A 24242-nucleotide genomic window follows, 5' to 3' on the forward strand; every position below is an offset into this window, starting at 1 on the left:
CTCCTGCACCTATTTTCTATGTTTCTATGTAACTACTTATTTGGCTTTCGGTATTCTATGGCTATCTAGAGAAGAAAACTTTCAGAGTTGTATTGTGCATACAATCTCCGATAATAAAATGAACCAACCAAAAGAAAACAAACTAGATGTCCGTAAAATGGAAGAGTTGCAGGTGAGGACATTGATGGTGAAGGAAGGAAAGCCCCTTTATTTGAAAATGGAGGATATCTCAGTTATTCTGGAATGAAAAGCTTCAACCCGAGGGCATATTTGGCGGAGACGGAGGAACTGGAAGAAAGGGATGGCATTTTTGCAAGTGACTGTGGGAAGACGTACGGTCCAGATAGCTGTGAGAGTCAGTAGGGCTTACAAAAGATAATTGATAGATAAACCATTTCCAGAGATGGAGACACGATTGAGGAAAAGGAGAGAGGTGTCAGAAGTGGATTAGGTAAATTTGAGGGCAGAGTCGAAGTTGGAGGCAAAGTTGATGATAGGCCATTTGCTTATCCTCAGGCTAGAAAACTAGCTGATTAGATACACCTATAATTTTTCATAACTTTTTGCACCATCACCAACAGCACTAATTTTAGTAACATTTGTAACCTTACTATCCATGTCTTGTACATTCACATCCAAATTGTTTATATTTCAGCACTTTCCTCTGGGGCATACCACGAGACACAAGTGCCTAATCTGAGAAGCAAACCTCATGCAGCATCCTCTGCTTCCTACCACCGAGATACTCCTTTATCTTCCCCTGGATCCCATGTGATCTAACTCTCCAGACTAGTCTGCTTTGAAGGATCATGTCAAAGGCCTTGCAGAAATCCATGGAACAATATCTACAATTCTATGCTCACCTAACATCTTAATTACCTCCTCTGAAGATGTTCAAGAAATTTGTTAGACACTGCTTCCTATGCATAATTTAGGCTGACTGTCCTGAATTAGACCCTTGTCTCTCTAAATATCCGTAGCTAATGTTCCTCAGAATCCCCTCTAGCAATTTTCCCACTGCTAATGTCAGACTCATTAGCCTGTCATTTCCTTGCTTGCTTTCTCTACCCTTTTGAAACAATGATACCACATTTGCTACCTCATCATGAATGCTTGCATTTACCCAATTTATGCCCATCCTAATTTTGTATAACTATTAAACCTCCACCCAATCGGTATTTACTACCCCATCATGAATGCCGAGCTACTGAACCTTCTTGAGCAGCTTCCCATACAGGACCTTGTCAAATGTTTTGCTAAAGTCTATGTAGACAACATACACTGCCTTGCCTTCATCCACTTTCCTGGTAACTTCATCGAAAAACTGTAAGATTGGTTCGACATGTCCTACCACATATGAAGACAAGCTCAACATTCTTAATTAGTCCATGTCTATCCAAATACTTATACATCCGGTCCCTTAGAATACTTGCCAGTAACTGAGGTCACTCACTTACCACGTAAATCTTTGCTAGGCACTAAGAGTACCATCAGTTATACTGCTGTAGAAATGATCACATTGACTCCAAGTATAATGAAAAATTTATTTGGTATCTATACTTTCATGCATGCATATTGTTACATACAAATCTGTCTACTTCATCGTATCTTGGAGTTGGAGATTTGCAGGACCACTGTTTTCACGAACCTTAGATTATATTATTTGGTGTCTGCCAAGTGGCAGAATTTATTGCTCAAACAACATCATTAAAATTAGATTATCACACAGTTGTTTGTGAAAGCCTTGTGTGCTGAGTTTATGACAGCTGTAAAATGTCTTTCTGTCTTGGGGGGGGGGGGTAGGTGTCCTCATAGGGATGGAAAAAGTACTATATAAATGCAAAGCCTTTTGTTGCCATTCAAGAAAAATCATGGCTAAATCCTGCTATTTGTTATAGTCAACGTGACCTATTTCTGTATTTTTAAATCAAACTTCTACGAATAGACTATACAAATACATATGGTTTGAAAAGGAAAAGGGAAATTAGGTTCCAAATACTTGTAAAATTTTGTGTTGAATAAACCTTTTGATGATGCTTCATTTTGCCTTCATCTCCTATAATTTTGAGCTGGATTGTCCAATCCAGTGACAGTCAGTCAGAATGTTACTGTGTTGATGGAGATGCTTACTATTCATTAAGTCAGCGATTTTCGTACTCCACAGTCACCAAAAAGCCAGTTGTGCTGCGCTGTGCTGTTGGGAATGGAAACTCCTACCTGGGGTTCATCTATTGAAGTAGTTGGCCAAGTGCTGAATCTCTCAAACTGAGAGGGAGCCAGGCCTTTGTCAGGGTCAATGAAAATCTGGCCTCCAGATTGGTGGGGAGAGATGGGTAGTGAGTGAATCTGAGGATTATTATCCACAAAAAATGGATAATATTCCATATTGAAATAATAATGGTGTACAGAACCAGACAACAATCCAGAGTATTTGGGGGCTGTGACGAGAATACACATAAAATTAAGATGTTTGCTGGCCTAGGTTAGCATCAGTGACATCAGCAAGTGGTCTGCCACCTGCCCTCAGGGGAAGGAGAGATAAGGAACAATGGAGCAGCGTCTGGAGATGTGTAATGAAGGAACGGGGGAGAGAGAGCTGTCTGGAGCGGCTCCCCCCTTTGAACCTTGAACTGTTTGAAGTGATGGACAGGTGATGCCCCAGCAGGGGGATAAAAAGGGACAGGTTTGCTAAGGCACACACACACGCCACCCGAGGTAACGAGACCCTGGAAGCGGTACGCTTCTCACAAGTCGGTGGGAAGTACCAGACAACGGCCAGGGTGGAAAGGTACGATCAGCGGGAACCCGGTGTGTGTCCGCCCTTGCCTGGGTGCCGGGTTCACTGCAGAGGATCGACCGCATCTGGAGGAGGGGTCACAGTCGGTGACCTCAGGTGACATCACCAAGGACCTGCCCAAAATCGCTGGTCTGTGAGTGAAGCCATGTCTGAATGATCAGTTGTTCCTGTTCTCTCTCTCTCCCCCCACGTTGTCCATCGCCATGGAAACGATTACTGCGAACTGAACTACTAAACTGGACTGAACTTTGAGTCACTTTGAAATTTGGTCATTTACCCCTAGACAATGATAGAGCTTGATTGATGCTGCTATCTTAATTCTGTGCACATGTGTGTTTATAATCGCTGAACTGTTGCATTTATTTTCCTTTCGATTACTGTGTTGCTTGTTTCTTTAATAAAACTTTCTTAGTTCTAGTACTCCAGACTCCAACTGAGTGATCCATTTCTGCTGGGTTGGCAACCCAGTTACGGGGTACGTAACAGGGCAAATAGTTAAATGGTAGCAGAAGCCTATCTTACGAGTTTATTTTTACATGTATTTGTAGCTTTTCTCAAGCTTCTTCTTTCTCCTAGATGATTAAATTTAAAATCCTGGCGGCCTTTCTCAGCTGTGGTATTATTTAGGGCCTGAGCAGACAGGTGAGCATTCCCTCACTGGAAATATAGTACACTGCTGAGTGATGTTAGTACTTGTGATTTGGTCACAAGAACACTGAAGGACTGTACCATTCAGTCATTTTGCTGTACTCAGTGAGGGATTTAGCAATTTTGTTGAAGAATACTGAGGAATGTGTGTTGTGACCACTATTTACCATGAAACGGTGGTGTGTTGTCGGGTTGGGCAAATGGACCCTTCATCTTCTGCAACAACGACAGCAGGTCTTTCAAGAATTACAAGAAAGCCGAATGATATATATAAAATAGCTTTGATTTTTTCCCTTTCTTTAGTTCCACAATAGAAATGCCTATGAAGAAACCTAAACCAAAACACTAAATAGTTCAGAAATTTGACAAAAGATAAAACCTGCATATGCAGACACTGTTGCCCCGATATGCTGGAAAAACATGTTGAATATGTGTATTAATGTTTTGTTAAGAAATCATTTGGTAACTTTTACTGCAATTTCAAAGCCATATAGATGTCTATAAGTCGCTATCCCAATCAAACAGTAGTTGGATAGAATTCCTTGCAAAACAAATTACTATGAACATCCTTTAGGTACTGGATAGAAGAGGTGGGTGGGTATTTATCCAGTCCATCACAACATGCGATTGTTGCATCATGAGATGGATGAACAAAGAAAGCCAGGGACTGTCTGGTCCTGTTCATTGCGTCTTCAGTCTGTGGAATTGGTACTCGATGTTTCTGAAGTAAAGAAACAACAATTTATTTCACTTGTATATTCTGTTTTTGTAACCAACTCTACATCTTGTTTTAAAAAGCCAAGGAGAGTTTCAATGGTTTAATGGACTCAAACTTAAGATAATTATGAAATAAACAGTCTTGTAATTCTTTATGAATGAGCCCTGCATATATGAATATAGCTCAAGTAAACAATAAAATTTGCATTATCACCCATGACCAAATGTAAGGTATTTATCATTGAATGCTTTATTAAGTTTTTTCCCTCTGTAAATGGTTATTTGTGTTTGGGAATACAGTAGGCCAGGAGATATGATGCTTCAACGTACCTTCACCGAAGACTATTGCAACATCCAGTTACTTATGTTGAGAAGCCACATTCCATTGGCGTTTTGGTTCAATTCAATCGTTTTGTCTCATGGTAATGAATTATTTTGGAAAGTTCTGAGCATCATCGCTCAAAATTATTTCACACACTACACACCTGAGGTCTGGGACATTTCTCTTCCTTTGCTTTTAATATGCCCTTACTTTATGAATGTTGTTTCATTTTCTAGCAAAATATTTCCACATCTTTTTCCAACTTTTCTTTCATTCTACTGCCTTGTTTCGTTCAATTTCCCCGAACTTTAATGAGTTTCAAGAAACTATCATCCAACTGTACCTGAAACTCTGACAACAATTTACCTTCAATTGACAGTATTTAATCATGTTTCAGCCAAGTAAAATTCTTCTTGGTTCAGATGCGTTGTTCCTGGTTTCTCATTATCCTTTTGCTCAATTTTACATAATCAATTATATTTGATAGGATCATTATCAACGATACTACATTTTCTCAGTTGTAACCTTGCCAAGTCTTCATTATCCATATCTTATTGTAGACCTGCTCCCTCTCTAGATAAATTTCCTTGACTCTTATTTGAATAGGTTTTCTTGATTTGAAGTTGGGAATCCTGTGAATGGTTTTCATTCCACTATTTTTGATATCATGCTTATATGCATAGTTTTGTTTTTGAAGAGCACATTCTGAAACTGCCACAGTTGTCTGTTATATCAGTCTTTTTCTTTGGATAACTAACTCAATACATGATGATAATTGCACATCAATGCTCACAATTAAACAGGTAAGGACAAGAAGCAACCGAATCCCACTTAAAAGAATGAGGTACTGTAAATGACTAGATATCCAGTTTCAATTATGTGGGTTGAGTAAAACATAATTAGCTTTTTAAAAAATCACATTTCCATTTGAAAGCTCGTTGAGGAAGTTCCACAGCTGCTGTTGGACATACACATCTGCATGCTTAAGCAATGCTTTTCTTTTCGCTTTTGGTAGTGCCAGCCATTTGCTGGCCCACACCAGCCACTGAAAAATGCACTGTTTCAGCATTAGCTACATATCAGGTGGCTAAGGTATTGACTAACTGTCAGTTCCTGACTGGCTATTTTAACCCCAATTAACTGTAAAAACAATAGAGATGAATTATATGATTCAAAACATAGGAATAGTAAAGATCCTGCATTACTGAGTCTGGAACAGGTAATAATATTTAGAGTTAATAATGGGCACATCCAGAAAAAGTTACTTTATTTTCCCAGGTGGCTGAATTTTACTGAAGTGCTCACCCTCAATAGCCTTGAGTTTAGTAGTAAAACAATTCTGTTGCTCCCTGTATTTTTATTACTTTGCTACAGAGTCTCTCAGATGTAAAGGAGGTTTTCTACTCTCCTGATGGTATTTTGTGATTTTCAGTATCATTGAAGTCCTTTTTCCATTCTTCACTTTGCCAGATGATTTTGTGACAACCAGAACATTAATTTTCCAATTGAAAATGTTCATTTCAATCTGTGGTCAGGACCTTGGATAAATGGACTGCAGAGCAAATGCATTCTGAGGATCTAAACAATTGTTGTTACCTTCTGCACTAGTTTCAAATTGTGTCAAGTGATCTGATGAATTGTGATGCATTGTACTTCCTGAACAAAAAACTCGTAAGGAATTACACTGGTTACCTTTAACAACATATTCTGCTTTGCAACCTTAGCTCCCATTATAATCGATTGTTCTGATTTTGCTGTTTTAATAAGGCTGGATCCCCATTGTTCTCCATTCTTAATTTTCAGGTCAGGCTTCTGTCCGGGATTTATTTTCTTTTTTGATCAGATACTCGCGTTCCTCTTAACAGGCACTTGTGTCCAAGTGGAAAATTCAAGTTGAGGTTTAAAACAAATTTCAAAAAAACCTGACTAGTTAATCTAAAGGGAAAATTTTCAAAGAGTGTCATATGGATAAATTTCTCAATGAAGAGAAAGCGTTTGAAAGTCAATCAATAAAATAAATTACCTAATACTATTGCTAAAATAATATCAATTCTATAATCACTGTAATAAAATGACAGTTGTGTGACTCACTGTGGAAGTCCATCTGTCAGATGTCCACCTCTGCAGAATGTTGGCTATGTTGAAGAGAACTGTATTTGGAATGTAGGGAGCAGTGATGTATTGGCCAGACCTGGAGTTTACCTGGAACACAAACATTCAAACAGGTTAAACAGCAGCAGCATTCACTTTATTTCTTTCCAATTCTGATGACAAATCAGAAATTATAACTTTGTTTATCCCTCCACACATGTTGCCATATCTGATTATTTCCAACATTTTCTGGGGTTTTTTTGGTTTAATTTTTCCTGTTTACATATAGAGTCTTTGAATTATAGAAAAGTACAGCACAGAAGCAGGCCTATTGGCCCATCTAGTCCGTGCCGGAAGCATTTAAACTGTCTACTCCCTTCGACCTGTACCTGGACCATAGCCGTCCATAACCCTACTATTCATGTACCTATCCAAACTTCTTTTAAATGTTAAAATTGAGCTCACATGCACCACTTGTGCTGGCAACTCATTCCACACTCTCACAACCCCTCATGTTCTCCTTATCCCATGTCCTCTGGTTGTAGTCCCACCCAAACTCAGGGGAAAGGTCCTACTTGTATTCACCTTTCCTCTGCCCCTCATGACTTTGTATATCTCTATGAAATCTCTTCAGTCTTCTATATTCTAAAGAATAGAGTCCTTATCAATCTTCCCTTATAATTCAGGTCATCCACACCCAGTAGCATCCTTGTAAGTTTTCTCTGCACTCTTTCAACCTTGTTTAGATCTTTCCTGTAGGTAGGTGACCGAAGCTGCACACAATACTACAAACTAGGCCTCAGCAATGTCTTATACAGCTTCAACATAACATCCCATCTCCTGTACTCAATACTTTGATTTTTGAAGGCCAATGTACCAAAAGCTTTCTTTATGACCCTATCTTCCTGTGATGCCACTTTCAATAAATTATGGACCTGTATTCCCAGATCCCTTTGTTCTACCACACTCCTCAGTGCCCTACCGTTCACTGTGTAAGACCTACCCTGTTGGTCCTACTGAAGTGCAAAACCTCACACTTGCTGGCATTAAATTCCACCTGCCATTTTTCAGCCTACTTTCCCAGTTGATGCAAGTCCCCCTGCAAGCCATAATAGCCTTCCTTGCTTCCCACTACACCCTCACTCTTGGTGTCAGCCGCAAATTTGCTGATCCAGTTAACGGCTCATCATTGTGATCGTTGCAAGAGATGACAAATGACAAAGGACCTAGTTTCAATCCCTGTGGCACACCACTAGTCACAGGCCTCCAGTCAGAGAGGCAATCATCTACTACCACTCCACTGGCTTTGTCGGAGAAGCAATGTCTAGGCTAATTTACTACCTCATCTTGAATGCCAAGTGACTGAACCTTCTTGACCAAGTTGCTATGGGGAATTTTGTCAAATGCCTTGCTAAAATCCATGTAGACAACATCCACCACATTGCCTTCATCCACTTTCCTGATAAGTTCCTCAAAAAAAATCTATAAGATTGGTTAGATATGACCTATGATACACAAAGCCATGCTGTCAATTTTTAATCAGTCCATGTCCATCCAAATACTTATAAAATGCCTTTCAGTAACTTTCCCACAACTGATGTCAGATTCAATGGCCTATAATTTCTTGGTTTATGTTTAGAGAATTTCTTAAACAGTGGTACAACATTGGCTATCCTCCAATCCTTTGGTACCTCTCTTGTCATTCAGGGTATTTTAAATATCCCTGCTAGGGCCCCTGCAACCTCTGCACTTGCCTCCTATAGAGGCTGAGGGAACACCTTGTCAGGTCCAGGGAATTTATCCACCCTGATTTGCCTCAGGATAGCAAATATCTCCTCTTTTGTAATCTCTATAGCAGGGGTCCCCAACCTTTTCTGCATCGCGGTCCAGTTTAATATTGACAATATTCTTGCGGACCAGCAGACTGGGGGCGGGGGGGGGGATGTTCAAGTAGGGTTAAACTCACCTCAACATGTCTTTTACAGTTAGGGTTGCCAACTTTCTCACTCCCAAATAAGGGACAAAAGTAGCAGTCAAATCTCGGGACACTTTACCCCAGGAAAGACTACCATGACCATGAAGCCTTCTGCGGGCACCTGTGTGTGCATGCGTGACGTGCACATGTGATGTGCGCATGCACGTACGTGCCCATTTTTTCCCCACAAATCAGTTTTGCCTTCATCTTCCCGACTATACTGTACATACATTTCTACATTATATGGGCTGTGTATTTATCGTATCATTCCTGCTTTTACTATATGTTAGTGTTATTTATTTTTGGTTTTATGTGTTATTTGGTATGATTTGTTAGGTTATTTTTTGGGTCTGGGAATGCTCAAAAAATTTCCCTATATAAATTAATGGTAATTGCTTCTTTGCTTCACGCCATTTCGGCACGAAATGTTTCATAGGAAAGCTCTACCTTAGCGGGGGAAATACAGGACAAGGGCGGTCCCGTATAGAACAAATCAATTTAGCCCAATACACGGGATGTCCCGGCAAATATGGGACAGTTGGCAACCCTATGTTCAAGTTCAACATTGCATAACAGGGAATGAGGAAAGGTGCAGCTGACTCATATCGTTTCCTCACGGCCCGGTAGCACATGCTTTGCGGCCCGGTACTGGTCCGCGGCCCAGTGGTTGGGGACCGCTGCTCTATATGGTCCATCCATGAAGTTGGTGCTGCTTTGCCTCACTTCTATAGACGCTGTGACCGTCCCCTGCATAAATACAGATGCAGAAAATTCATTTAATATCTCCCCCATCTGATTTGGCTGCGCACATGGATTACCATTTTGATATTCTAGAGGACCAATTTTGACCCTTGCAATCCTTTTGTTCTTAACATACCTGTAGAATCCCTTAGGATTCTTCTTCATCATGTTTGCCAGGGCAACCTCATCCCTTCTTTTAGCCTTCTGGATTTCTTTCTCCTCATTTCCTCCTACCTGCCTGTACCTGTTATGCATCTTGTTTCTCTTAACCAGAGCCTCAATATATCTTTGAAACCAAGGTTCCCTATACCTTGTTATCTTTATCTTTTATTCTGACAGGCTCATACAAGATTTGTACTTTCTAAGTTTCACTTCTGTAGGCCTCCAACTTACCAAATACACCTTTGACATCCATATTTGCCAGATCACTTCTGATACCATCAAAATTGTCCTTTCTCCAATTCATTAATCTCAACGTGCGGACCAGACCTATCTTCTTCCATGTTTACTTTGAAACTAATAGCACTATGATCATTCTGTTACTTGACCTGTCTCATTCCCTAATAGCAGATCCAGTATTGCACGTTCCCTTGTTGGGACTTCTGTGTATTGGTTAAGGAAACTTCCTGAAAACATTTGACAAACTCTAGTCCTTTTACAGGATGGGAGTCCTAGTCAATATGTGGAAAGATAAAATCACCCACTATAACAACCTTATGTACCTTGCAACAGTCTGCAATCTCTCTACAAATTTGTTCCTCTAAATCCCTTGGACTGTTGGGCTGTCTGTAGTATAGCCTCATTAATGTGATCATACCTTTCTGATTTTTCATTTCCACCATAGTGCCTCACTGGACAAGTTCTCCAGTCTGAACTGATGGAGCACTGCCATATCTATGGAAAAGAGGACAGGTAACATTTCAGGCCAAGACCCTTCATCAGGACTGGCTGAAGGGTCTCGGTTGAAACATCGACTCTTTACTCTTTTCCATAGTTGCTGCCTGGCCTGTTGAGTTCCTCCAGCATTTTGTGCGTGTTGTTTGGATTTCCGGCTTCTGCAGATAACCTCTTGTTTCTGAGAGCACCACCGTGACTTTTTCCCTGACTCGTAATGCCTCCCCTCTTCCTTTAATCCCTCCCACTCTGTCATATCTAAAACAACAGAACCCCATAATATTGAGCTACCGTTCCTGCCCATCATGCAATCAAGTCTCACTAATGGCTACAATATCATAATTCCAGGTGTTGATCCATGCCCTGAGCTCCTCCACCTTTCCTGCGATAGTTATTGTATTGAAATATATGCAGCTCAGGACACTAGTCGCACCATGCTCAACCTTTGGACTCCTGACTTTGTCTGAGATCTTACAAACATCTTACTGCACAACCTCTCCACTAGCTGTTCTGGCACTCTGGTTCCCATCCCCCTGCAACCCTAGTTTAAACTCCACCGTGCAGCACTAGCAAACCCTCCTGCAATGATACTAGTCCCCTTCCGGTTCAGGTGTAGACAGTCTCTTCTGTGCAGGTCCCATGCTCCCTGAAAAAGAGCCCAATGATCCAAAAATCTTTTGCCCTGCCTCCCACACCAACTCCTTAGGTACATGTTAAACTGTATGATCTTCCTAGTTCTGGCCTTATTAGCACGTGGCACAGGTAGCAATTCTGAGATCACAACCCTGGAGGTCCTGCCCTTTAACTTAGCATGTAGCTTCCTTTGCAGAACCTCTTCACTCATCCTACCCATGTCATTGGCACCTACACAGACCACAACGTCTGCCTGTTCACCCTCCCACTTAAGAATGCTAAGGACGCGATCTGAGATGTTCTGGACCCTGGCACCCGGGAGGCAGCATACCATCCGGCAATCTAGTTCTTGTCCACAGAACCTCCTTTCTTTTCCCCTGACTAATGAATTCCCCATCACCACAGTTCGACTCTTCTCTCCCTTCCGTCCTGAGTCACAGAGATAGACTCTGTGCCAGAGACCAGACTGCTGCGACTTTCTTCTGCTAGGTCAGGGGTCCCCAACCTTTTTTGCACCACGGACCGGTTTAATATTGACAATATTCTTGCGGACTGGCCGACGGGGTGATAAGTCAACTATAAGTCACTTATAAGTGGCTAATACACTCAATTTTGTTTCTAAAAGGGTTTATCAAACGAATTTAATATTAAACACACAGCGCATATTTTCCCTGCATGAATATAGTGATAAGTCAATTATAAGTCACTTATAGGTCAATAGCATCATAACATTTTAAGTAATGTTTGGATATTAAACACACAGCACATATTTTCCTCGTATGAGCATATAAAATCATTGCAACACACCAATATCGCTGGGAAGAGGTGCAGTCGACATTTCAGGCTGAGACCCTTCGTCAGGACTAACTGAAGGAAGAGTGAGTAAGAGATTTGAAAGTTGGAGGGGGAGGGGGAGATCCAAAATGATAGGAGAAGACAGCAGGGGGAGGGATGGAGCCAAGAGCTGGACAGGTGATAGGCAAAAGGGATACGAGAGGATCATGGGACAGGAGGTCCGGGAAGAAAGACAGGGTGGGGGGGAACCCAGAGGATACCCCTTGCCCATCCTCTGGGTTCCCCCCCCCTTGTCTTTCAAATCTCTTACTAGCTCTTCTTTCAGTTAGTCCTGACGAAGGGTCTCAGCCTGAAACGTCGACTGCACCTCTTCCTAGAGATGCTGCCTGGCCTGCTGCGTTCACCAGCAACTTTGATGTGTGTTGCTTGAATTTCCAGCATCTGCAGAATTCCTATTGTTTGCACCAATATCGCTGAATCAGTGGGAGCCCCGGTCTTGTTTTCCTGCAACCAGACGGTCCCATCGAGGGGTGATGGGAGACAGCTATTCTCGAAGGGGGTTCCTATGTCCAGTCTATTCCACAATTTAGTTTTCATTGCATTCATTGCAGAAAACTCCGCTTCGCAGAGATATGATGTTGGAAATGGAAGCAACGTTTTCAGTGCTTTTGTGGCTATCTCAGCTCTCCGACACTGAGTACTGAGTGCCATCACTATCCGAACGATTCGACCTCCTTCTCGGTCGCCAACAGCAGGCAAAGCCGGGGATTTTGAGGCCTACCCTCCGAAAGATTCTTCCCACACTGACATGGATGATTCACTGGGGACATTCACAAATGGGTCACGGACCCATTCCTTTGCACGTCTTGGGTCATTTGTGGTGGGGAAATAATGCTCAAATTCTGTCGACAGCGAAGATAGATGATCGTGCATCAGCTGTGAGACGCACACTAGCTCATCCCCCGCAACCCCGCCGCCCCCACCAACACTATTCAAAGTGGTACACCTGTTGTTGAGGGGGGTGGTCACAGGGTTACTCTGTACTAGCTCTTTAACCCCTTTCCCCTTCCTGACTGTCACCTTGTTTCCTGTGCCCTGCACCTTGGGTGCAACTACCTCTCTATGTGTCCCATCTATCACCCCCCAGCCTCCTAAATGGACTTCATCCAGTTCCAGCTCCAACTCCTTATTGCGGACTGTTAGAAGCTGCAGCTGAATGTAATTTTCACAAGTGTAGTTGTCAGAGATACTGGAGGACTCCCTGCCTTTCCACATCCTGCAAGAGGAGCATTCAGCTATCCTGCCTGGCATCTCTACTGTTCTGAATGAGCAAATATAAAGAACAAAGAACAATAAACTGGGGGGGGGGGAGGGGGAACTCTACCCAGCCTTTACTTTGCTTTCTCTGACTGAAGCCTCAAAACCAATCCACTCCTACAATGGTCACTTTGCTTCCCCTGCTTTGCTTTAATATGCTCTTGCAAATCAATCCCAAATGCTGACTGGTCAAAGCTCCAAAAAACAGCCATGAGTGACTGTCTTTATATACTTGATCAGCAAACTTTAGTGGATTACGTTGTCTCAAGCTTCTGATCCCACCGATTGGTCACTGGTCAAAGCTAAGTGTGCCTCAGTGTAACCAGGTTTTTTTTTGTCAAAATGTATATTAGGAAATATAATATTTGGAGAAGAAAATTAAATTTATTGCTGAATAAGGGTATTTACTATCATATCACAAATAATGAGACACTAACATAATCAGTGCAGGAAATAACCATTCCAATGATCTTTTATGTGTCTTCCATTTCTTTAAATTTTGGGGAAAATTTAAAACTCTTGCTTACTGCCAAAACTCCAGTTTAGTTACCTTAACCTATTAATTGTGATAATTTTCACTGTCATTGGTAAGATTGGAATTCCCAAAAATAAAGTTTGTCAAGACGTTGCCCGTGTGCTCCCCTGTTGCTCGGACATGTTGAGTGAATGATGCTGAAGACAGTAAAAGGCTTATCCTATTGCATGTCTACATGCTGGTACATTAAGGGGATTTAAGAAACTCTTCAATCGGCACATGAATGATAGAAAAATGATCTTTGTAGAAGGGAAGGGTTAGATTGATCTTAGAGAGGGCCAAAAGGTCGGTACATCATTGTAGGCCAAAGGGTCTTATTGTGTTGTAATATTCTATGTTCCACTTCTTTTGTCCTTGACCTTGAAACACTTGTTGATTCACACTCACAGCAAGTTCAACACAACAACACAAATAAATGCCCTGGAGTTCGAAAGCCACCTACCTCTTCATTGTAATGTATGGTTGAGAGAAAGACTTAACAGCTTCTCTTGTAGGGCCCTAACCTGCAAGCCAGGACGAATATGGTGGCTCCTGATCTACTTCGGCCCTTCCTATGGTTGCATGTTTTCTAGATTAGGTGTCAAAGTCTGTGAACATGTTTGCACTTTGGAGATGACTTTGTAACCTGGCTAATTAAACCCAGATATGTAATGTTAGAAAGCTCCTCCTGCAGAGGGCTGAATACGAAGTTTACCAATTTTTTTTTGATAAAGAAGTATTTGGGAAAAAGACGCTATGCGAGAGCGGTGCATGGCTGACGCAGGGTGGACAAGGAGAAGCGCAGCAAAGATTAGAAGCTGAAGGCATGAACCGTTAGGAATGGAATTAGTAGTGAGTATCTTTACTACTTTATTGAAGCTACAGCTATAACATGCAGCAGCTATAACGAGACAATATTGGCAGAGGCAAGTGTCCAAAATCCCTACCGTGTAGATGGGGATCAGCTCTGTAAAATCGTACCAAGGGATTTGGTCAAGTTTTTGTACAAGTCTGTGAATTGACATGCCATGGATGATAAACTATTTCGTTCCAATGAACCAAGAAAGAAGATGGCGAGCCACACAAGATTCCACGAACCAGTGCGGGGACGAAATGCGTAATGACACAGAGGATTTAATACAGTTGGATGTATAAGTTTATTTTCATTCAAAGAATCTGAATTTGATTTTCTGCAAGAACTGATTATTTTTGCAAAGACTTTGATATGTTACTGAATGAGATTTACTTTGTTTAAAAGTTGTGATGTTGGAGAATTGTGAAAAGAGTTAAACTATGTATATATAACTTTTGAATTTGAATTTAAACTTGTAGATATACTGCCTGGAACTGAAACTGAAGTTAACTCTAATACCTAAGAATAGCAATTATATTTAGTTTTCTAACTAACTAGGGATAAGTAAAATGGAAAGTTTAGTCTGTAAACTTTTAAGTAACACTAGATCTAATTAGTTAGAGAGATTAGAGTAATAAAGGAATCTCACTGCTTCCATCCAGGGGGTCAGTGTGGACATGGTGGAGGATTACAAATACCTGGGGATACAAATTGATAATAAACTGGACTGGTCAAAGAACACTGAGGCTGTCTACAAGAAGGGTCAGAGCCGCCTCTACTTCCTGAGGAGACTGAGGTCCTTTAACATCTGCTGGATGATGCTGAGGATGTTCTACGAGTCTGTGGTGGCCAGTGCTATCATGTTTGCTGTTGTGTGCTGGGGCAGCAGGCTGAGGGTAGCAGACACCAACAGAATCAACAAACTTATTCGTAAGGCCAGTGATGTTGTGGGGATGGAAATGGACTCTCTGACGGTGGTGTCTGAAAAGAGGATGCTGTCTAAGTTGTATGCCATCTTGGACAATGTCTCCCATCCACTACATAATGTACTGGGTGGGCACAGGAGTACATTCAGCCAGAGACTCATTCCTCCGAGATACAACACTGAGCGTCATAGGAAGTCATTCCTGCCTGTGGCCATCAAACTTTACAACTCCTCCCTTGGAGGGTCAGACACCCTGTGCCGATAGGCTGGTCCTGGACTTATTTCATAATTTACTGGCATAATTTACATATTACTATTTAACTATTTATGGTTCTATGACTATTTATTATTTATGTGCAACTGTAACGAAAACCAATTTCCCCCGGGATCAATAAAGTATGACTATGACTATGACTAAGTAAAAAGGAATTTGTTTTGGGTTGGTATCCATGATTTGGAACCTAAACAGAATGTTTGAATTTTGAATTATTCTTGCTCATGTAAATATTTTGGACATATTGTTTTTTTTTCTTATAAACAAAACTTACCTCCAGAATTGTGTGGTTTCTATTCACTGCCTCCTTCCAATACCTAGAATCTTCTGATGGCGGACTAGCACCTAGTGTAGTACTGTGTAGTCTGATTTTCTTAAAGAGTGCGGTGACTAGTCACACGCAATAAGACGGGTGCTGCACAGGTGTTACAACTTATTTTGTTTATTCTTTTGTTATAAACAGAGAAACTAAATGAAGAATCACAAATACCTCCAATCCTCCATTTTTATCTTGGAAAAGTAGAGTGAATGTTCCAAAATCAGAATGTTCTCCACATCGTGTCTGATTTTCCTTCAGAGAGGATTTCCGTACTGGTGGGTAATTTAAAGCCCGCAAGGTTGTAGGATTTATTATAGCTTTAAGAAATTACATAATAGACATTTTTGAATTTTTTTCTGAAAGTCAAAGACATGTTTCAAAGAAATACAATCTCTATTAACCACCAGCAACTAAAACAGTGAACATTATCTCCAACTGTTTAATTTCCCGTTGATTACTGATACACAAGCCAGTTATGTAATCTGTTGTCATCCCTAAACTGCAAGCGAGGACAAATTTGATGTGTCCTGATCTACTTTCTGGATTTTCCTCTGTTTATATGCATGCTGAATTAGGTGTCAAAGGTCATAAAGAAGGGTCTCAGCCTGAAATTTTGATTGTTTATTAACTTCCACAGATGGTGCCTGACCCGCTGAGTTTCTACAGTATTCTGTGTGTGTTATATAATTACATTGTCATCTTTCCCTTCCTTACTCTTCTCAAATTTCTACCCTTCCCACATCATCTGAAGCTGGCACTTACTTATTGGGCATTGTTCTGTAAACACTATAGACCCATGACTTTTGTGAACAAGTAGTTCATAGACTGAATGTCTGTGGAAGTGGTGACTAAATGACTGTGGAATTGGTAACTGAATGATTGTAGAAGTGGTGACTAATGAAGAAACTCACTGGATTTATTTACATTGAAATAGATACTTACTTCCCATCCTTTGGTGCTTGTTGACAAAGAAATCAGTCTCCACACCCAGGCTCAGTTCCAGAACTTTCAAAATTCTAATAGATAGTTCCTCACAAGTTCTGAAGAGTGTCTCCATCGAATTTGAAAACTCAGGAGCCTCTTTGATGGGCCACTTCTAATATATAAGAAACAACACAACTTTGCATTTAATCTTCATTTTATACAGAAAAATAAGTAATCATGTGAATTTTAATATTAAAAAGTATTTTACGTCACAGATTTGGTTTATATTTTAGATTTCTAGTATTTCAGATCATTTAATTTAATGACTTACTAAATATATGATTGTTCAATAATCATTACAAAGGCTAAAGATTAAGATTATATGTTAAACATTTTGAGTCCTGATTAAATACTGAGCTGGTAGTCAAGCGTGAAGCAGCATGTTCAAGAAGGATCTCCTTGGATGGAGCTTGTTGGAGACAAAGTTGCAACTTCTTGTTGTGCAATTACAATTTTATGGAATCAATATTTTTCTGATCTAAAAAAATATCAGAAGTTAATTTGTTCATTTCTTTTCAGTCACAGTCATCTTTATTCTCAGTATGAGTATGAATGTGTAAAGGCTATAGATGTAATGCAGAGAAACAGCATGGTTTAATCTAGATTAGTGAATTGGATTCAGCATTGACTTAGTGGTAGGAAGCAAAATGGCAATCATGAGTGCACAGACAATGTGAAAATACAAACATTTTCCAATACAGAGTGTGCTAAAAGCAAGAGGGCTTAAGTTTAAAACCAGAGGCTAGATATTTAAAAAGGATATTTTGGCATCTTCTTCATATATAATGTGGTATATATTTGGAATGAGCCATCAGAAATAGTGGTTGAAGTGGGCTCATTGGCAACATTTAAAAGCCATCTAGTTAAATACATGGATAAGAGAGTTTGAGGACTACAGGCCTAACAGGGGCAGATGGGACTAACTGGTTGAGCAATACAGTTGCCATGGACCACTGGGGTTGAAGGGCCGATTTCCATGCTGTATGGCTATAATTAATCCTCAGCTGCTAGGACTAAATTTAAATGATTGAGAGTTGGATGTAGAGTTTAAATGACGGACTCCAATTCCACTGAAGTCAATGAAAATGAACTTCAGGATTTAATGCAAGAGGTCCATGTGCCAATAATCACTGGAAGATAACAGATGGAGAGGGTCAGTTATTTTAAATTCCTGGGTGTCACTATCTCAGAGGAGCTGTCCTGGAACCATCATTTAAATATAATAGCAAAGAAAGCACGACATGGCTCTGCTTCCTCAGGAGTCTGAGGAGATTTGGCATGTCAGCAAAAGCCTTGGCAAAATTCTACAGATGTGGGGAGGAAAGTGTATTGACCTTTTGCATTATGGCCTGGTGTGGGAACACCAATAACTTCAAGCAGATATCCTCCAAAAGGTAGTGGATTCAGCCCGGTACATCACAGGTAAAACCCTCCCAACTATTGAGCACATCTACATGAAATATTGCTGTAGAAAAGCAGCATCCATCATCAAAGATCCTCACCACCCAGGCCACGCTCTTTTCTCACTGCTGCCATCAGGTAGAAGGTAGGGGAGCCTCCGGACTCACACCACCAGGTTCAAGAACAGTTACTACCCCTCAACCATCAGGCTCTTGAACAAATGGGGTTAACTGCACTCATTCTACTTCTGGTGTTCCCACAGCCGATGGTCTCACTTTAAGGACTCTTTACCCTGTTATTTCATGCTTGTTACTTATTGCTATTTATTTGTATTTGGATTGCATAGTTTGTTGTCCATTGATCCTGTTTACAGTTACTGTTCTATAGATTTGCTAACTATGCCTGCAGAAAAAGAATCTCAGGGTTGCATGTGGTGATATGTAAGTACTAAGATAATAACTATAGTTTGAACTTTGACATAGTGGAACATCTGTTACATTCGCCCTTTTGCTACTGAAACACTCTGGAGATTGACTGGAGATTGTCTAGGGAAGACAATCTCCAGTCAACCGATCTCACCCTGGTCCTGCTCCCGGGTGAGCCCCCACAATGAAACACTCTGGTTCCATTGGCTGCGTGAGTCTAGGGAAGACAATCTCCAGTCCCGCCAAATGTGTCAGATTGAGGCGTGAGCCCACCCCGAACCCCCTGTGTGGATGCTGAGTAATTCGGTACCCTGTTACAAATGAGTGCCACGAAAAAACAGACAGTGCACTGCAAACAATTAAACGATTTAGCTTTATAATTCTTAATTTGACTAAAGGGTTAGTAAAGAAAAGAAACAAAAAAAGAAAAGGGCCCAGATTAATGCAACAATCTAAGATGCACAAGTTGGAGCTCACGGTTTCCCACAGGTCACCGATCCTCAATCGATCTCACCCCGGTCCTGCTCCGGGTCGAATCCTATCACCTCTTCTTTTCTCTCCAGCATCTTCTCTCTTCCTTTCCCTCGAACCACACGAGAAAACAACCCCAAGCCCAGCCTGAGTGTCCCTCACCAGAGAAACTTGCCCTTCAATTCGACCATCCTTATTGGATGGCAGTCCTGTCTCTCGTCTCTTATCTTCAACAATAACCCAAACGTAAGCGGAAAACAAGCAGCTCGCACAGAACAGTGCAAAATGAAATACATACAGCATAACAGTTAAAAAATATGAACCAGGACATTACACTCTCCATTATTTCATGACTTTGAAATAATTTGTCACCTCATCTTAATTCCACCGCTTTCAAAGGAATTCCGTGATGCCAGCACCTCCAATCCATTTGTAAAGGGTAGTGTCATATATCACTAGGGATATAGCCATAGCACTCTGCTCCCCTGGTGCTACATAGGCCAACCTATCTGGGGATATCCTGATTCTTTGAGACCTCCTTACCCCATCATCTACTTCTTCAGTTGCAGACAATCCTTGGGATACCTCTGGTCTATATTGTGAGGCCTCCTCTGGTCTATCACTTGCGTCTTCCTGCAACTCGGATCACCTGTTACTTGGCTGAGCTCTGCTTAATCCTCTTCACGATCCCGCTGAAACCTAGCTGGTCCACAGATAGTCCCCCCGATTTCACGTGTCTCAGCATGAGAAGGGTTAGGAATCTCTTCCTCAATCAGTGGGGAGCTAGCAAAAGGCAACATATACCACATCCTCATCCTTCGAGTCCGAATCCCATTTAGGGGCGGGGGCTGGTCTAAGCTTTCCAGCTGCTGGTCCTTCAGTCTCTCCACATCGCTGCTAAGTCCTCTTATTAGGTGTAGGGACCAGGTCAGGCTCCGAACCCGCACCTCTTGATCCAGAGGTAGAAGTTGGTTCCGATGGAGAATCTTGACAGGCCCATTCCCATCCTCTGATTTCACCCAGAAAACTGGTACGTTTGGCATCTGACTCTCCAGTACATAGGGCATAGCTGCCCAGTGGTCAGCCAACTTATGCTTCCCAGGTAGCCCCAAATTCTTTATGAGGATTTGGTCTCCCAGAATAGATTGGGAGAAGCTAACCTTTTGATCATACCTCCTCTTATTTCCTTGATTCTGCTTGGCAGCCACAACCTTGGCTAATTCATAAGCTGTTTTCAGCTCCCTTCTCATATCAGGCATATACTTTAAACCTTTTTATTAATTATTATTGAAAATCAACAACAGAGAAAAATACATCAAAATAATCAAGATAACATATCCATATGTAGAGTAAAAGTTAAACTATCAACCAGGCTAAACAGTATATCAATAATAATCAAAAAACAAAGTATTAAAGCTTTTTTTTAATGGAAAAAAGGAAAGAAGGAAAAAAGAACCCCTACTAATTAAAACAGAGAAAAACCCCTAATAATTTAAAAAAAAAAGGGGAAAAAACCCATTTGGAGCACAAACCGGGAGCTATACAAGCTTCCATAAAAAAAAGACATCAAACCGCCAACCAAATTCATATAACCAAGCATCAGAAAAGGACCGTCTGTATTAATTCAAATCAAATGATAATAGTGGGCAAAAGATACCCGCCTTTTCTCAAAGTCAAATTTAGCATCAAAAGTTCGACCTAATTTTTTCCAAACTAAGACATAACATCACCTGAGAGAACCATTGTATCAAAGTGGGAGCAGAGGCATCTTTCCATTGTAATAAAATAGCCCTTCTAGCCAATAATGTGACAAATGCAATTACGTATTGGTCAGATAGAGAAATATTGTGAATATGTTGAGGAATTATACCAAACAAGACTGTCAATTTATCAGGTTGTAAATTGATTCTTAAAGCTTTAGAGATTATAGAAAAAATAGATTTCCAAAATTGTTTCAATACAGATCATGACCAAAACATATGTGTCAATGTAGCTATCTCAGTTTTGCATTTATCACACTGATTTTTTACATTAGGAAATATTTTAGACAATCTATCCTTCGTCAAAGAATAATGATGTACAATTTTAAATTGAATTAGATAATGACTGGCACAAATCGAAGAAGAGTTAACCAGCTTCAAAATTCACAACCAATCCTCTGTTATCAAGGTCATATTAAGTTCTCTTTCCCCATCTTGCTTGATCTTAAGTAAAGGATAATTGTCCTGTTGTAATAGTAAATTATAAATTTTCCCAATAAAGCCTTTCACTAAAGGGTTCATTTTTAAAATGATGTCTAACAGGTCAGAATCTTGTATATATGGAAAATTACTTAAATATTCTTGTAAAAAATGTCTGACCTGAAGATATTGCAAAAAATGTGAATATGAGAGAGTATTTAGTTACTAATTTCTCAAAGGACATCAATCGACCTTCTTGAAACAAGTCCATAAAGGAAAAAATTCCTTTATTCCTCCAAAGAGAAAAGGTAGGATCATTAAGTGAAGGTTTAAGTAAATAGTTTCGATAAATTAAACTGAGAAGGTTAATTTTTTTAAGATTAAAAAACTTACGAAACTGATACCAAATTTGTAATGATTGATTAATCATAGGATTTATATTTAGAATAGAAATTTTGGCTAATTGTACAGGTAAAGGAGCTCCTAATAACGAAGCTAAATGAAATTGTTTCACAGTTTTCAATTCCAAGTCAACCCAAGATGGTCGTTCCTTTTTATCGGTCCAAATACAACCAAGAACACACATAATGTATATTAACTGCCCAATAATACATTCTTAAATTAGGCAAAGTAAGACCTCCATCCTTTTTTAATTTTTGTAAATGACATTTTCCAATTCTTAGTCTTTTATTATTCCAAACAAAAGATGAAATAATAGAGTCAACTTGATCAACAAACTCCTTAGTTAGAAAAATAGGAATGTTTTGAAATACATATAAAAATTTTGGAAAAATCATCATTCTAACTGCATGAATTCAACCTACTAAGGAAAGTGTAAGTGGATTCCATCTAGAAAAAAATTGCTTCATAAAATCCACTAAGGGAACTAAATTAGCTCTATAAATGTCTCCATAATTTTTAGTAATGGTAATACCTAAATATTTAAAAGAATCCGTAACTTTTAAAGGAATGTTATCATATATAGAAGTGGAATCATTTAAAGGAAATAATTCACTTTTATGCAGGTTTAATTTATATCCTGAAAACAATCCAAATTCATTTAATAATTTCAATAAGCTAGGAATAGATTCTTCGGGATTCAAAATATAAACCAAAAGATCATCTGTATAAAGGGAGATCTTATGAATAGTCCCATTTATAGAAATTCCTTGAATATTTTTAGCTTCACGAAGTGCAATAGCCAAGGGTTCCAACATCAAGTTAAATAACAGAGGACTTAACGGACATCCTTGTCTCGTACCCCGAGAAAGTTGGAAAAAGGGGGATCTACAGTTATTAGTGATAACAGTGGCAATAGGGCTTTTTTATATCAATCTAATCCATTTATTAAAATTAGTACCAAAGCCAAATTTCTCTAAAACTTTAAATAGATATTTCCATTCAACTCTATCAAATGCCTTTTCAGCATCTAGAGAAACAACACATTGGGGAGTCTTAGAGAGGGATTACTATATAATATTTAACAATCTCCGAGTATTAGAAAAAGAATAACGGCCTTTTATAAAACCTGTTTGATCCTGAGAGATAATTTTAGCTAGTGTATTCTCCATCCGATTAGCCATTATTTTTGAAAGACTTTTGGCATCCACATTTAATAATGAGATAGGTCTATATGAAGCACAATCAGTAGGATCTTTATCTTTCTTAAGGATTAAGGAAATAGAAGCTTCATAAAATGTGGAAGGTAACTCTCCTGACATAAAAGAATCTTGAAGCATTTCCAACATATAAGGAGTAAGCAAATGTTCAAATTTTTTATAAAATCCTACAGTAAGACCATCCAATCCAGGAGCTTTACCAGATTGCATTGAAAGAATAGCTTTCTGAATTTCTCTTTCAGTAAAAGCAGCATCAAGAATTTGCTGATCTTCAACAGATATTCTAGGAAAATCAATCTTTTGTAAAGAGGCATGCATATTAGAAGGGTCAGCTGGAAACTGAGATTTATAGAGTTCACTGTAATAGTCTTGAAAAATTTTATTAATATCTTCATAATTACAAGCTAAACTACCATCTCTCTTACGAATTATTAAAATTTGTCTTTTAGCTCTAACTGCCTTAAATTGAGATGCTAATAGCTTGTTACTTTTATCTCCAGACATTTAAAATTGACTTTTTAATTTAAGCAAATTTTTTTCAATCGGATAAGTTAATAGTAAATTATATTGAGATTGAAGTTCAACCCTTTGTTTAAATAGATCAACATTAGGAGAAACTGCATAAGTATTATCTAGATCTTTAATTAGTTTGGAAATTCTGTTTTTTTCTGTTTCTTAAATTTAGCCAAATAAGATATTATCTGACCTCGCAAATATGCTTTGTGTGTATCCCATATAATCAATTTCGAAACATCTCCCGTATTATTAAAAAGAAAGAAATCTTTTATCTGAATCTATATAAATTTAATAAAGTCCGAACTTTGTAATAAATTTTCTGGAAAGCGCCAAGGCAAGTTTACATTACTAACATCATTTAACTCGAAAGTTAAACTTAAAGGCGCATGATCCGAGACTGCAATAGCATCATATTCACATTTCTGAACTTTGGACAAAAATTGGAAATCAGCTATAAAATAATCAATTCTCGAATATTTATTATGAACATGTGAATAAAAAGAATAATCTCTGTCATTAGGATGTAAATTTCTCCAGATTTCTATCAAACCATAATCAGTTAAAAAGGAATTAATAAGTGTTGCTGAACGACTCAGAAGCTGCTGATTGGTTGAACTCTTGTCAATCAAAGGATTTAAGCAACAGTTGAAGTCACCTCCCATCAGCAGCATATATTCATTTAAGTCTGGTAATAAACCAAATGCATTTTTTAAAAAAAGGAGGATCATCTACATTAGGTCCATATAGACTAACCAGGACAATTTTTCTATTACAAATAGTTCCTTTAATAATTAAAAATCTACCATTATTATCTGAAACAATGTCTTCTTG

At 39.5% G+C, this 24242-nt stretch overlaps 1 protein-coding gene across 8 annotated transcripts in view; it reads right to left on the reverse strand.

The window, feature by feature from the left end:
• Positions 1 to 1530: 1530 nt before the first annotated feature.
• The window catches only part of LOC134353695 (uncharacterized), a 65818-nt gene continuing 43106 nt past the window's right edge, over positions 1531 to 24242 (reverse strand). For all 8 annotated transcript variants that reach the window (XM_063061948.1, XM_063061952.1, XM_063061949.1 and 5 more), the window contains 4 exons: positions 16758 to 16911; positions 15987 to 16132; positions 6576 to 6686; positions 1531 to 4166 (listed from right to left, as the gene is read on the reverse strand). In XM_063061948.1, coding sequence (XP_062918018.1) covers positions 3963 to 4166; positions 6576 to 6686; positions 15987 to 16132; positions 16758 to 16911 — 615 coding nt within the window. In that variant the 3' untranslated portion in view covers positions 1531 to 3962. The remainder of the gene's footprint in view (positions 4167 to 6575; positions 6687 to 15986; positions 16133 to 16757; positions 16912 to 24242) is intronic.

The sequence above is a fragment of the Mobula hypostoma genome, chromosome 11, assembly GCF_963921235.1.
Source record: "Mobula hypostoma chromosome 11, sMobHyp1.1, whole genome shotgun sequence".
NCBI classification, from domain to species: Eukaryota; Metazoa; Chordata; class Chondrichthyes; order Myliobatiformes; family Myliobatidae; genus Mobula; species Mobula hypostoma.